The sequence below is a fragment of the Pempheris klunzingeri genome, chromosome 13, assembly GCF_042242105.1.
Source record: "Pempheris klunzingeri isolate RE-2024b chromosome 13, fPemKlu1.hap1, whole genome shotgun sequence".
Lineage (NCBI taxonomy): Eukaryota > Metazoa > Chordata > Actinopteri > Acropomatiformes > Pempheridae > Pempheris > Pempheris klunzingeri.
This window is the reverse complement of record NC_092024.1, coordinates 117,501-130,561: the sequence shown is the minus strand read 5'-3', so window position 1 is coordinate 130,561 and position 13,061 is coordinate 117,501. Positions and strand designations below refer to the sequence as shown.

Below are 13,061 nucleotides of genomic sequence, written 5' to 3'. Positions count from 1 at the left end.
AGCTGTGAATTAGAATCAGCCGATTACTGATTGATTCATTAATTGATTCTAGAAACCAGTGAGTTCCCTAGCGAGGACTGCAGTGTGATGGCGGGTGGCTCTCTAACTGGATGGCACGCAGATGTTGCCACGGTAATGTGGCGCAGGATGCTGGGTATCCTGGGGGACGTCAATAGCATCAAAGACCCAGAGATCCATGCTCAGGTCTTTGACTATCTGTGTGAACTGTGGCAAAACCTGGCCAAGGTGTGTGCTGACTCAATGCACGATTACTACACAACCATAAGATAACATTTTCCATAAAGATTGTGTTTACATGTAAAAATGACTCTTTTCTTTTCAGATAAGAGATAATTTGGGCATTTCTCTGGACAACCAGTCCTCTCCCCCTCCCCCTGTTCTGATCCCACCCCTGAGAATCCTCACCCCATGGCTCTTTAAGGTAGGCGTGATTGAGGGACCTCTGACATTCATTACAATGAGATCTAGTTATACATGGGAAGAAAAGCCATCTGTTTTTCTAATGTGTATGTAATTAATACTATCATATTCATCTTATTGCCTGAATGCCAATGGGTTGACTATCTTCATGTATAAACAGATCAAAATGCATTTGTATGCTAAAAGAATAATCGCACACAAAGACTGAAATCAAAAATCTGAGTTATGTACGTAATGCTCACATGTTTGTGTATGTGTGTGCTCCTCCAGGCCACCATGCTGACGGAGCGTTACAAGCAGGGGAAGCTTCACGCCTACAAGCTCATCTGCAGGATCATGAAGAGACGACAAGACGTTTCCCCAAACACAGACTTTCTCACACACTTCTACAACATCATGCACCAAGGACTCCTGCACCAAGACCAGGTAGAGTGTATGTCGATGTGTGCAAGTATTGTAAAGGTGACCAAAAGTCTGGTGTACTAATTCATATTAAAAGACAACACATGAACAAACATTGTATTTTGCTATAACAAATATTTTGATAAAAAACATTTTAAGGCACTCAAGTCCTGTATTTGTCACTCGTCTGCTACCTTAACAAAATATGTAATGTTAATTAAAGTTTAAGCTGCTTCAAGTCAAAGGAATATGGGCTTTTTGCATATCTGCGACTGCTATAGTCACAGGAGTATGTTTAGAAAAGAACTGCATGGTTTCTACAGGACATTGTGAACACCATCATAAAGCACTGCAGTCCCAGGTTCTTCAGTATCGGTCTACCTGGAGCCACCATGCTGATCCTGGACTTCATCATTGCAGCTTCTAGAGTCACCGCCTGCTCATCACTCAATGTAAGAAACACAGAAGCGCAATGTTGCTCGCCTGTACAGTACAGGCTGACACTTTTTAAATTTCATTCACATCTCCTCTATCCCTCTCTCTACTTTTTTATTTCTATTTTCTATTATATTCTATTATTTTTATTTTTATTTCTCCCTTCCTCCTCCTTTCCAGGCTCCAAGAGTAGAGGCCCAGATCCTGCTTGGATCTCTGGTGTGTTTTCCCAACTTGTATGGCGAGCTTCCAGCACTCCATCCCACTACAGCTGACGTGGTGCTTACCAAGTTCCCTGATGTCAAGGTAGATGGAAGCAATAGTAATTGTGGGTTTGCCTCACCTCTGTCCATGGTCAGTGTCATTATTCTCTGTGATAGTATGAGAGGAATTTTTTGGGGGTGGGGTCAAAATAACAACGAAAACTAGTAAACCACATGTTCAACAACCAACGTTCTTATTAGTGTTTCCATTTATTAGTTAGATTGTACCATTCAACTGTCATCTCTGTAACAGACACACAACTCTTGCCAAATCAAAACATGTCAGCATACTTAAAAACTGACATCCAACAAGCACAGGGTCAAACACTAAGGAGAAACCTGATGTACTTTGTGTGTAATCCAAGTCAGTCCAAACTATGTAAGTCAAATTTCTGCTGTCCGTAGGGGGTCCCGGAGCCAAACTAATAGGTTAATGTCTCATCAGTCATTCTCGTAACAATCCGGAGCTATGGGAGTAATGTTGTTATTGTTGTTGTTGCTGTGTAAACAGTTAATGCCATGCGTGGGAGCACCTCAGGCCCGCTCACTGGTTTCTTACTAGGCAGAAACTTGGTTTGAATCACTAAAACTAAATTAAATCACTGACCGGGGGGACAGGACCAGTGAGTGTGTGAATGTGTCTGGGCGTGCGTGTAGATAAGTCAGCACTGTGCCCGTGTTTCCATATTTACTGCATCATGTGTGTGTATGATGTATATTAACGCCTCATAATGTTATCCATGAATCACTTTTCTTATTATTTGAAAAACAATGAGACTGTTTGAGCACTCAGTCAGTATTCATCATACACACCTGGAGGAAAGGTTAACTTTGCGTGGGAGCTGAACAAGATGTTGCACAGTATGTAGATATTTACACATTTAGCATAGAACCAGTGATTTGTATTGTGTGAGGCAAATTAACTGTGTTTGTCTGTATGCTTTGTCTTTAAGGAGCACATTATCAAAACCATCCTGACCTCTGCCAGGGACGAACCCTCCGCTCCTGCTAGGTAAGTATTGTCCACCCACATTTAGGTACATTTTTAAAGATGAATAAATTATTATATTTAAAAAATATTCACATTGGTGTAACACTAAGACTACACGTATTTGCATTCACTGCTTGCATTTTTTTTTTTTTTATTCTCTCTTACTTGGTGTGTTCATAAATACATGTGTACAGCGTGTGTGTTCATTTATATCATAAGTATCTTTATACTTTCTATGCTTGATATTCTAAACACCTTGTGTTCACAGCTTGTTCACACTATGCCTGTTTTGTTAGGTGTGTAGCTCTGTGTAGTCTGGGTATCTGGCTGTGCGAAGAGTTGTCTCACGGGACTCAACATCCTCAGATTAAAGATGCTCTCAACGTCATCTGTGTTACCCTGAAGGTCAGTCTCAACTTCAGCTTCCTGAACTTGAAACACAAGCTACAAATTAGTCATTGAAATATAAATCCAAAAGGTCACATGCCATCCCGGCTGAATAAGATTATCTCATGCAGCCTCTGGCCTTTGCCTGTTTTCAAACTTTGTCCCTGCTGACCGTGGTACTCTCTCTGTCTCTGACTGTCATCCAGTGTGCTCAGACCAAAGCAATGAATCTGTATCAAACACCCTGCTGATTGGCCGCCTGTTAGACTGATCTAGACAACACATGTGTTCCTCATCTGTCTGGATGTATGATTAGGCCTACTTTAGGTTAAAAAAAACAAAACAGCGTTAATCCCATAAGGCAAAGATGATGAACTCTACTAATATGATTCACTGAATAAATAACAGTGTAAAATATAAATGTAGGTTTAAGTAGTAACATTTTTAAAGCAGGTTTTCTATTGCTTGGACATTTTCATGTTATATTATATTTTATGTTTTTTTTAATTAATTTTTAAATGATCACTGAACTGAATACAATAGACTGTTTGTCTGTTGTATGTAACTGGAAAACACAAGACAAAACTAAGATCACTGATGGGACTCTTGCTTTAGATGAAGTGTGGAGGTGCCTAAAGTAACCAAAACACTGAGTGAAAACTGGGCAGTTGGGGTGTTGCTGTGTTTTAACACGGCAGGCTGCAAAGAGCCAAAGTATGATGGAAAAAAATGTTGGAGATGATTGTTGGTGTTGGTGAAATTGCCTCAGTTGGTATTGTCTGTTTCAAGCCACCACTAGACTGGGAGGCCTGTGGATCAGAATAATACCGTCCAACATTTACTCTCTCATCTACGGCCAAGTGGCTCTAGATGGACACACACACACACACATACCTTTTCCACCTTGGAATCCCTAGCTTGTGTATCGGCAGCCAATGGCCTGCTAAGACATTGCAGCATCTCACACACACACACACACACACACACACACACTTGCATTCACCTACTCCTGGGAGCAAACCCTGGACTGTCAATATGTTTGGTCCTCCTTCAGATAGGAGACTGATCCAGGGGGAATGCTGCAAGCTGTGTCACACACTCACATTATCACATGTATACACACACACATCTTGTCCACTTTTGAATCTCTTACCTTCATACCAGCAGCCAATAGCCTCAGAAGCAGGCGCACAATCACACACAAACACAAAGCTTTCCATGCTGAGCCACTTCTTCCTCCTGATCCAACTGTTTGTCCCTTCTGCTATCTACATATAGTTTTTGTTCTGTAGGTGGTGACCTTCATGAGAGCCCCACCGATTTATAGACTCTCCCTCTTGCCACTAATTGACCTGTATTTCAGTGTATTTCTAAATAAATGATATACACATGTAATGAGAATTTGAAAATAATTACAGGTCGTGCAAGAATGCATAGATATAACCTTTTCTTTAACATGTGGCATTTCCTTATCTAAGAGTAAAAAGATAGACCCATCTAACCCTAAAATCCCTGTTTGATTAACTGTAATTTTAGTTTTTAAAAAAACAGATAAGGACTATTTTTATTATTTTAAGTGTGTTGATTAAACTATGAATGTACCTACAGAACCTATGAACTAACACAAACACTGTCCTGTGTGCCTCATCCCCCAGTACCCCAATAAGAACGTAGCACTGGTGGCATCAGACATCCTTCACCTCCTGATCAGTTACGTGGATCATCTTCAGAAATTTCCCCCTGACACCCCAAAGAAGATCGTAGAGGTGAGACATAAATTACTGTGCACTTCTAAACACTGGAATATTTCCAAGCACTGCCTTCATTTGTTATTTATTTACCATCAGCCACGTCCACACATCCTGATGGACTAAATCACATTGTGTAAAGCTAAGCTTGAGATCTCAGAAATGTCATTCTTAGTCTTACTGATGTCTCTAGAGCACTAGTAGTAGTGGTAGTTGTAGTTGTTGTTGTTGTTGTTGTAGTTCTAAAGCAACTTTGATTTTCTTTTTCTTAGATTTTGATCGCCACCATCACACACTTGCTGCCTACTACTGAGTCCTCTCCTCATGAACTGGATAAGAGGGTAACATGCACAGGCACACACCCTTTACCCATTACCATATATTACTATGTTTGTATATTATCATAAAGTGAACACGTACCTGTGTGTGTGTGTGTGTGTGTGTGTGTGTGTTGTAGCTGGTAGTGTCCCTCCTTTTGTGCCTGTTGGACTGGGTGATGGCTCTGCCTCCAAAGACTCTTCTTCAACCAGTTCAAACACGAAGCCCCCCAGATAAGGACCAGCCTACCAAGACTTTACTCAGCTGTATTTATAAGGTGTGTGTTAGCTTTGTGTCCTCATGGCATACCCCTTAATAGACACAGACAAACACACACAGTCACTTACACTGACCTGAATAATATTCACTGTGCAGTGGCTGGTCATCACAGAAACCACCACTAGAAAAGATCTTATATAAAATGGTTAAACACGTACTTCCCAAAAACATGACCCATACTGAAAATGTGGATTTATCATTATATGAAGTATAAGTATCAGTGCAGTAAAGATGAACATGGGTTTTAATCCAGCAAAATGGAATTCAGTCTGAAATAATATTCATTTTCCTTCTAAAAAAATGTCTAGGTATTGCATGGTTGTGTGTATGGAGCCCAGTCTTTCAACAGTCCCAAGTATTACCCGCTGCAGCTGTCGGACCTGTTGAGTCCCGACTATGACCCGTTCCTGCCATTAGAGAATCTCCGAGAACCAGAACCACTGCACAGCCCGGACTCTGAACGCTCCAACAAACTACAGCCTGTCACTGAAGGTATTTTATCTAACACTGCCTAACTGTCAGGCCCATCACTGTAATCATCATCACTTGGTGTCTTTACTGATTTTCAATATTTTGAAATGAGTCTGGGCATGTCAATATGTATTTAATTATTCATGTGGTCAGACTTCACCCAGCACATATCTGTATCTAGTCCGCGATTCTTCTATGCATTTAAAGTGGTGCACTGACACGCTCACAAAATCTCTCCCTAATCCCTGCCAATCACTAAAGATGGAAAAAGTTTGATGTGAGGGTGTATGGGTGTGAGTGCATCTGTCTGCATCCGTGTGAGAGTGTGTATTGTCCCCTGCTGTGGTCCACCAGGACACGGTGTCTAGTCTAATGACTGGAGCACCCCAATAGACCATGCCTCTCTTCTCTTCTCTTCTCTTCTCTTCTCTCTTCTTTTACATCTTCTTGTCTTTACTGATTCATTGCCTTAACAGTAATCTCTGCTAATACTCTTTTCACTTATATATTTTTTTCTTCAATGTTAATTTGTCATTCCTCTTTCCTTTTTTCTTTTCCTGTCTTTTCTTTTTGCTTCCTCCTCCCCCTGAGCCCCCCTGAGGTTTAAGGAGTCATTGAGAATGTCTGATCAATACATATCTGTACTCTACACACAGCTCTGTCAATAAGGAGCTGTTGGAAAGTGTGTGCATGTGTCACAGTGTGTGTGTAATGATGTTGATTAGCCAGGATTTGCTGGCAGCACAGTGTGTGATGGCATTGGCTTCTTCTCTGCATGGGGCAAACTATGTACAAGCTGCATGTGTGTTTGTACCTCTTCCAAGGTTTAACTGTAATTCCTGAAGTTTTGTTTTGTTTGGAACCTAAATATCAAGTCAAAAGAACAATTACACCTTTTAGGCCACTAAACAATAAAACCCAGAAACAGAGAAGTGGACTGTAAACATTTCATATCTGGTACCCTAAATGTATACATGTTTCTTAGCTGTATCCTTGTAGTAACATAATGTCCTCTGTGTGTGTGTGTGTGTGTGTGTGTGTGTGTGTTGCCTCTCTGCAGTCCGTAGCCGTATTCAGCAGGGCTTGGTTTCCATCGCAGCCAGAACAGTTATCACACACTTGGTCAACCATCTAGGACATTATCCAATGTCTGGAGGACCTGCTACTCTGTCTAGTCAGGTACTGTTTCTGTGCATGTATGGTGGTAATAATGGCACTAGCATGATATACTGTACACGGTGATGATTACTTGTTTATCCAAAACTATGGCTTATGTTTTTTAGGTGTGTGAAAACCAAGACAACCCCTTCTGTGAGAGTGCAGATCTTGGACCAGAGCTTTTCCATTCACCAAACCTACAGTTCCTGGTTCTAAATGGCTCCACGCTGCTCTCGGTGTATCAGGTAACCTCAACTGAACAACCGTAAATTGCCCTGACAAAATGTAATGCGTTGTTTGTTTCTAAGCCAAGGCTGAGTTTACCTGTTTGTCATGGTGATCGAGGCTGACTGAGCTCAAACCTTAAGGGCGCTAGTCTGTATTTACTGTATCAACGTGTTAGTTAAGAATACTACTACTTAGGTCATTTTTAGCCTCTTTAGGGATGGAATCGTCAGTTGGTGTGCGCGTTAACATGCACCTTGTAGCTCTGGTTTTTATGGTGCTATAAAAATAAAGTACTCTTGCTTACTTCTAAAGGTGTGTTTCTACCAAATGCAATGTGAATTATTACATACAAAGTCAATGCAAAGACACAAATAAAGGCAAAATTGATTGAATTGATTGGGGGGAAAAAAGATGTGATGTCACTCCACATGCAGAGACGAGAGAGCTTGGATAAAAGTCAGTGAGAAAGTTGGACTGTCTGTAGTGGTAATGCAGCTTTACATGACATGGAAATAAATGTTAGCAGACTAACATGCATTGTTTGCATTAAGCAAAGCTCAGGCTGGTAAAGTAAAACACAACACACCAGCTTGTGAAGCTCTCAGTGTAACTCTAAATTAAAACGGATGGTCATTAATTGGTTCTCGTTAAAGTTTTCCTAGCTCCAAAGGAGAAAGTAAACTAAGGCTGACTAAAAGGTTGATAAGAAGGTTTGAGTTTTGCTTTCAGGCAGTTTAGATTTGGCTTGTGTGAAAGATGCTGCAACTCAGTATTTCTTTAATCTTTGCTACATTTAGTGTTTAACCATTATCCCTTGTTTTCCTCTATCTCCCAGATTCGTTCAGAGTCTGGCGTTCCAGGAGGCGGAATGACAGCTGGTTTGTCCTCTGCTCCTGCTTGCGTCCGTGTCATCATCCGAGATGTAGCTGGAAAACACTCCTGGGACTCTGCTGTTCTCTACGGGCCTCCGCCATGTTCCCCAAACAGCCCAACACACACATTTTTGTCACACACACAATCACCTCACAGTGCGAATCTTCAGTTACACACTCCACCAGGAGGTCTGCCGCAAAAGATGGGAGTGAAGAGAGAAGACAGCAATGAGGAGGGCCAGGAGGAGAGGGAGGCAGACGAGGGAGGAAGAGGGATGGAGGGTGAAAGGCAAGGGTTTCAGGGAGAGGGAGGCGGGGAGGAGGAAGGAGAGGGGAGGAAAGACAGTGAGGATGCGAAGGCAGATCAAAGACGAGGTGAAGAGGTTGAGGAGGGTCAGGAGGAAGAGCTAAATGAGCACAGGATAGACGGGGAGGGGGATCGAGGGGAGTCGGGATTGGAACAGCTTCTAGCGTCGCCATTGGCTAAACGTGTGTGTCGGGAGGCAGTGCCAGCATGGGACTCGCTGACGGAGGGAGACGATGCACTGGATGAAATGCTGCAGTACCTGGGATACTCGAGTCCTGAGTGCCTACAGAGAGCAGGTACACACACACACACACACACAGGTACACGTTCACAGTGGGTGCTTTTTGTATTTGTATTACATACAGTTTTTATGTCTTCGAAGGCTTTGAAGGACAGGCACAGAAAAAATTGTTTACAGCTAATTTTGTCTCCTGATTGGTTCCATTAGGTATGCCGCTCAACATCCCAGCCCCTCCTCCAGCATGTGTTTCAGAAAAGCAGGAGAACGATGTGATCAATGCCATCCTGAAGCAGAGCGCCGCTGAAAGAGAGTTCGTCCTCCACGTATGTAGTGTCCGTATTCACATGAATAGTTTTATACTTTGAATCAGTAGCTCCCAGCATGTCCCGACAAAGTTGGCACTCACATACTGGTGGCTCACAAGTGCAGCACTGGCCATTGTAGAGTTTGACTAACACAAACTGCTTTGGCCACTTAACAGGCTGTTGTAGTCCCACAGTCAAACTGATTTTAGACCAAATCCCCACTATATTTTTTGCCACATTAAAAAAAAAAAAAAAGAGGTTTGTTTCCACTTGCTGCCTTGAAGCAACTCAACAGGGTTAAGACCTCGCTGCAAACCAGAACTTAATTAGCTGGGTGCCATCATTGTTCTTTTGAGATAACCATATATCATTCTGCCTAAGGACAACAACAGCATAATTGCACTAATTTTCAATGCACTAAATAATGGTTCTATAACTTCAATAGTTGCCTATTTCTGAGGCAGAAAAAATATCCAGACAACAGTCAAATTGTTAGAATAATTTGAAAATAATCTCTTGTATAATTTCTTTTGTCCGCTTCTCTATTGCATATGGGCATACTCTGATATGATTTGTTCATTTTGGTTTTGATTTAACGTAACAAACTCTAGCTCTCACATAATGCCACTTTCCATAAAACATTTCCATGAAACTGAATTGTTGAACGTTTCAGAGAGGTGAGGAGTTGAACATGAGGGCAGTGCAGCAGACAGAACCAGACACTCAGACACCACAGTCAGCCTTCTACTACTGTAGACTACTCATCAACATACTGGGACTCAACTCCTGGGAGAAGAGGTGAGACCAGACACAGACATACTAGAGTCCATATATACCATATTAAAGTGGATTTTTTTATTATGTTTTAACAACAACTATAACATGAATGTAACATCAATAATATACAGTATAGATACAGTATCTTTCTCTTGATTTCCTTTGCATGTGTGACCCCTCTAAGTATCATTTGTGTGTAAAATGCAACTGAATAGACAAATTCCTTGCATTTGTTTCAGAAATGTTGTTTATGACATGAAGTGGTTGGAAAATCATAGTCCAACAAAGTCAAATGATGTTTGCTCCTCATCATGGGGACAATCTTGCTGTGGCTTTTTTTTTAACACATAAAATCTTAAATAAATTAAATGTAAAGATATATGAAAATGGGGATTTTCTACTAACAGGCTGTTTTCAGGTTGCTGTTATACACGTGTGGGAAGCCTGTTATTAATTTTTGTCTCCCTTAGAACAAACCAAATGCCCATTGAATTCAAATGAGACAAACATTTCAAACTCCAGAGATTTTGTTCTAATTAGACACCACGTTTTTCCCCATTCAGATGGTGCAGCATTTCATCTTCTCAGTGACTCTGGGCTCAAATACACAATGTCAAGGTATCACTTTAAATGTGTCTGGCCAGCTAATGGACACTCATCGCTCTTTATACTTTATCCAGGGAATTACACCGTTTGCATTCAGCCTTCACAATAGACTTCTTAACACACTGTGTGCGCGTGTGTGCACACGTGTGTACATGTGTGTTTGTAAGAGAGTGTGATAATGAGTATAGTGCTCTATTGATCAAACTCAGCCCATTTGGAGTTAGAATAAAAGGCAGTAGTTGAAGAGGAGAATGATGGCGAGCGAAGTGGCAAATCAGAAAACAGGATGAATGGAAAAATAAAAGAAAAAAATTTAGCCAAAATAAATGAGTGAATATGGAAGAGAATGAGAAAATAAGAAGCTTGTATGTCAGGGGGAAAGGGAGGATAGACAGATGAGAAAGAAAGATAAGGAGAGATTGTCTAATCATCTGTTATTGTCCCCTTATGTCTCTCCAGGTATTCATATGGGACATTACAGACACTAAGATACTGACAGTCACCCATGTGCATGCATGTGTGTCCCCTTTTATGCTTTTCCCTATAATCCAGGGTGTAAATGGAGTCTTTGAGAGCAGAGAATGAGGCCATTACCAAGTATCAGTTTAATAAAGAGCAAATTGCTGTCTCTCTCTCTCTCTTTATCTCCCGCTTTTTCACGCTTATTTTCTCTCTCTCTGTAAGAGTGAAAAGAATGACGTGTCATTATCAGTCCCCTCGAAGCCTCACTGCTCAGGTCTTGGCTTTATATCAGTGGCATGGAGGTTGGTGGCTGGTCGTTGGGACATTTGGAACAGCCCTCTTTACTTGTTCGTCTAAAAAAGGCTTTTGTTTTGATAGGGTTTTGTCCTTTTCTATTTGAAGCCTGAAAGTAGTGACGGCATTAGCTGCGGTTATCATGAGATATTGTTAGTTTGCTCATTTAAAGCACAGCAATATGCTGTAATCTATATTTGTGCAATAGTATGAATGCCTACCAGGAGAGACTGGCTAAATACTGGGGCTGTTTAGATAACAAGTGTTGCTTCTCTGTACAACTATATACAACATGTCACTCAAACTAGTGCCTTTTGAGCATTCCCTGCACATTAGACAGGACATTGCTTCCTTGTTAAAATCCAGTTACAAAAAGAACAAGGCTCCATGAAGAGCTGCATCACTTTTTGAGCTGCAGCTAAGTCATAGCAGTAATATTTGTTGAAAATAAAAAAGATTCAATGACAATATTCATATTTTTGATTATGAAATGCCTAATGGCCTACAATCTTTTGAGAAATTCTTCTGACCCATAAGAAATACAAAGTTTCTCCTCACCTTGATGTTTTGTGTGTCTCACCCAAAATGGGAAGATATAAATGAGCATGACGTCACGCCAAATGTCTGATATCAACGCAATGAAACGGCGCCCTCTAGTTTGGCTGTAGTAAGCACTTTGACAACCAACCCCGCTCTCCCCTATGTCCAAAAATGAGGTATGGTCAGTTTGGGTTAGATATGGCATCATTCTTTAATAGGCTTTGAACTTTTTCAAATGAAAAACAGAACCTACAAAATATCTTCTGTAACATTTTGTTCCTTGGTGACATAGTTTCTACACAAGTGTTGTGATCTCTAAGCCCTCCATATTCTTCCTTTTTGTATTTTTTTTCTCTCTTCCAAATAGAATATTACATCTGATAAATTTTGAACTCGGCAGAGTTGGTTTTTATTTTTTTCTGCCACGTATCAGAGCATCTAGTTGGCCTTACTTAAAGGAGTTTACCAGGCAGTTGCATTTATTATCAATAACCCAAGTATATGTTTATGAAATCACTGAAACAGGCCATGGAGGTCAGTTTTCTCATTCAAAGATAGTTTCAAAGGAAGAAGCAAACCTTATATTCTATGCTACTGTAAATGCATGCTCATATATCTTTTAACCTAAAACATCACCTCTTTTTATGTGGCTTTTAGGGTGAACACAGGCCAAAAACAACAAACAAGAGTCTATCAAAAAATTAGAATGCAGACTAATCCTATGAGCAAAAACCCACATAACCAAAAAGACATGAACTAAAACCTTCTCCCTAAGATAAATTAAAACAAAAACAAAACTAGGAAAAAATTTAATTCAAAGAAAAAAGCCCTTCGAATGGCCTTGTCCTTAGAGCTTCAGTGGTATGTACAATAAAGTGAGTAATCTTTAACACGAAGAAAACAAGGATACTTACTAGCAACAGCAAACGGAGAGGCAGGCTTAAACTTTGGATAATGATTCCTGACCTGTGCGTGTATCTGTGTCTTACAGGAGTAACTTCCATTTGTTGAGGAAGAATGAGAAACTACTAAGAGAGCTGAAGAACCTGGACTCACGACAGTGGTAATAAAATATGAAAAGTCAAGCACCTTGTGTCATTTACTGCACTCCTTGGTTCCTCCATCAGTCTGATTTTTTTTTTTCTGTCAGGTCTTAGTTACTTGCTTGAAGCCTCTCTATTTTTATTTTATTAAAGTGCTTTTGTCCCAAAGAATTATGACTTTGAAGGTTCTTTAAATATTGATTTGAATGCAGTTAAAAACTCAAACATGTATACTGTAAGCTCCTGTGATTCCTGTGACACCCCATTTCATCCCTTTCCTCGTGACCCTTACTTGGCCACAATCTGAACACAGTGGTGTCCTGATATAAAACACGCCTCTGTATAGTGACTGTGAAGCTCTTGCCCACTTGGTTCCATTGTCTGCTTCTGATTATATGCACAAGACAGATATTATACCACTAATCCTGGTAGCTTTCTTTGAGGGGAAAGCTCAAAGAAACAGAAGGGTTAAGGGGCAAGCGCATGGATACAA

The 13,061-nt window shown here is 40.7% G+C and overlaps 1 protein-coding gene across 2 annotated transcripts in view; it reads left to right on the top strand.

Moving 5' to 3' along the window:
* ralgapa1 (Ral GTPase activating protein catalytic subunit alpha 1) overlaps window positions 1-13,061 on the top strand; it is a 65,946-nt gene that overhangs the window by 23,332 nt on the left and 29,553 nt on the right. For both annotated transcript variants that reach the window (XM_070841782.1, XM_070841783.1), the window contains exons 23-39: window positions 53-246; window positions 344-442; window positions 712-867; window positions 1,167-1,295; window positions 1,459-1,584; window positions 2,495-2,553; window positions 2,829-2,937; window positions 4,575-4,685; window positions 4,940-5,008; window positions 5,125-5,262; window positions 5,573-5,756; window positions 6,796-6,914; window positions 7,019-7,138; window positions 7,957-8,596; window positions 8,749-8,864; window positions 9,520-9,644; window positions 12,517-12,588. In XM_070841782.1, the coding sequence (XP_070697883.1) occupies window positions 53-246; window positions 344-442; window positions 712-867; window positions 1,167-1,295; window positions 1,459-1,584; window positions 2,495-2,553; window positions 2,829-2,937; window positions 4,575-4,685; window positions 4,940-5,008; window positions 5,125-5,262; window positions 5,573-5,756; window positions 6,796-6,914; window positions 7,019-7,138; window positions 7,957-8,596; window positions 8,749-8,864; window positions 9,520-9,644; window positions 12,517-12,588 (2,566 nt within the window). The remainder of the gene's footprint in view (window positions 1-52; window positions 247-343; window positions 443-711; window positions 868-1,166; window positions 1,296-1,458; window positions 1,585-2,494; window positions 2,554-2,828; window positions 2,938-4,574; window positions 4,686-4,939; window positions 5,009-5,124; window positions 5,263-5,572; window positions 5,757-6,795; window positions 6,915-7,018; window positions 7,139-7,956; window positions 8,597-8,748; window positions 8,865-9,519; window positions 9,645-12,516; window positions 12,589-13,061) is intronic.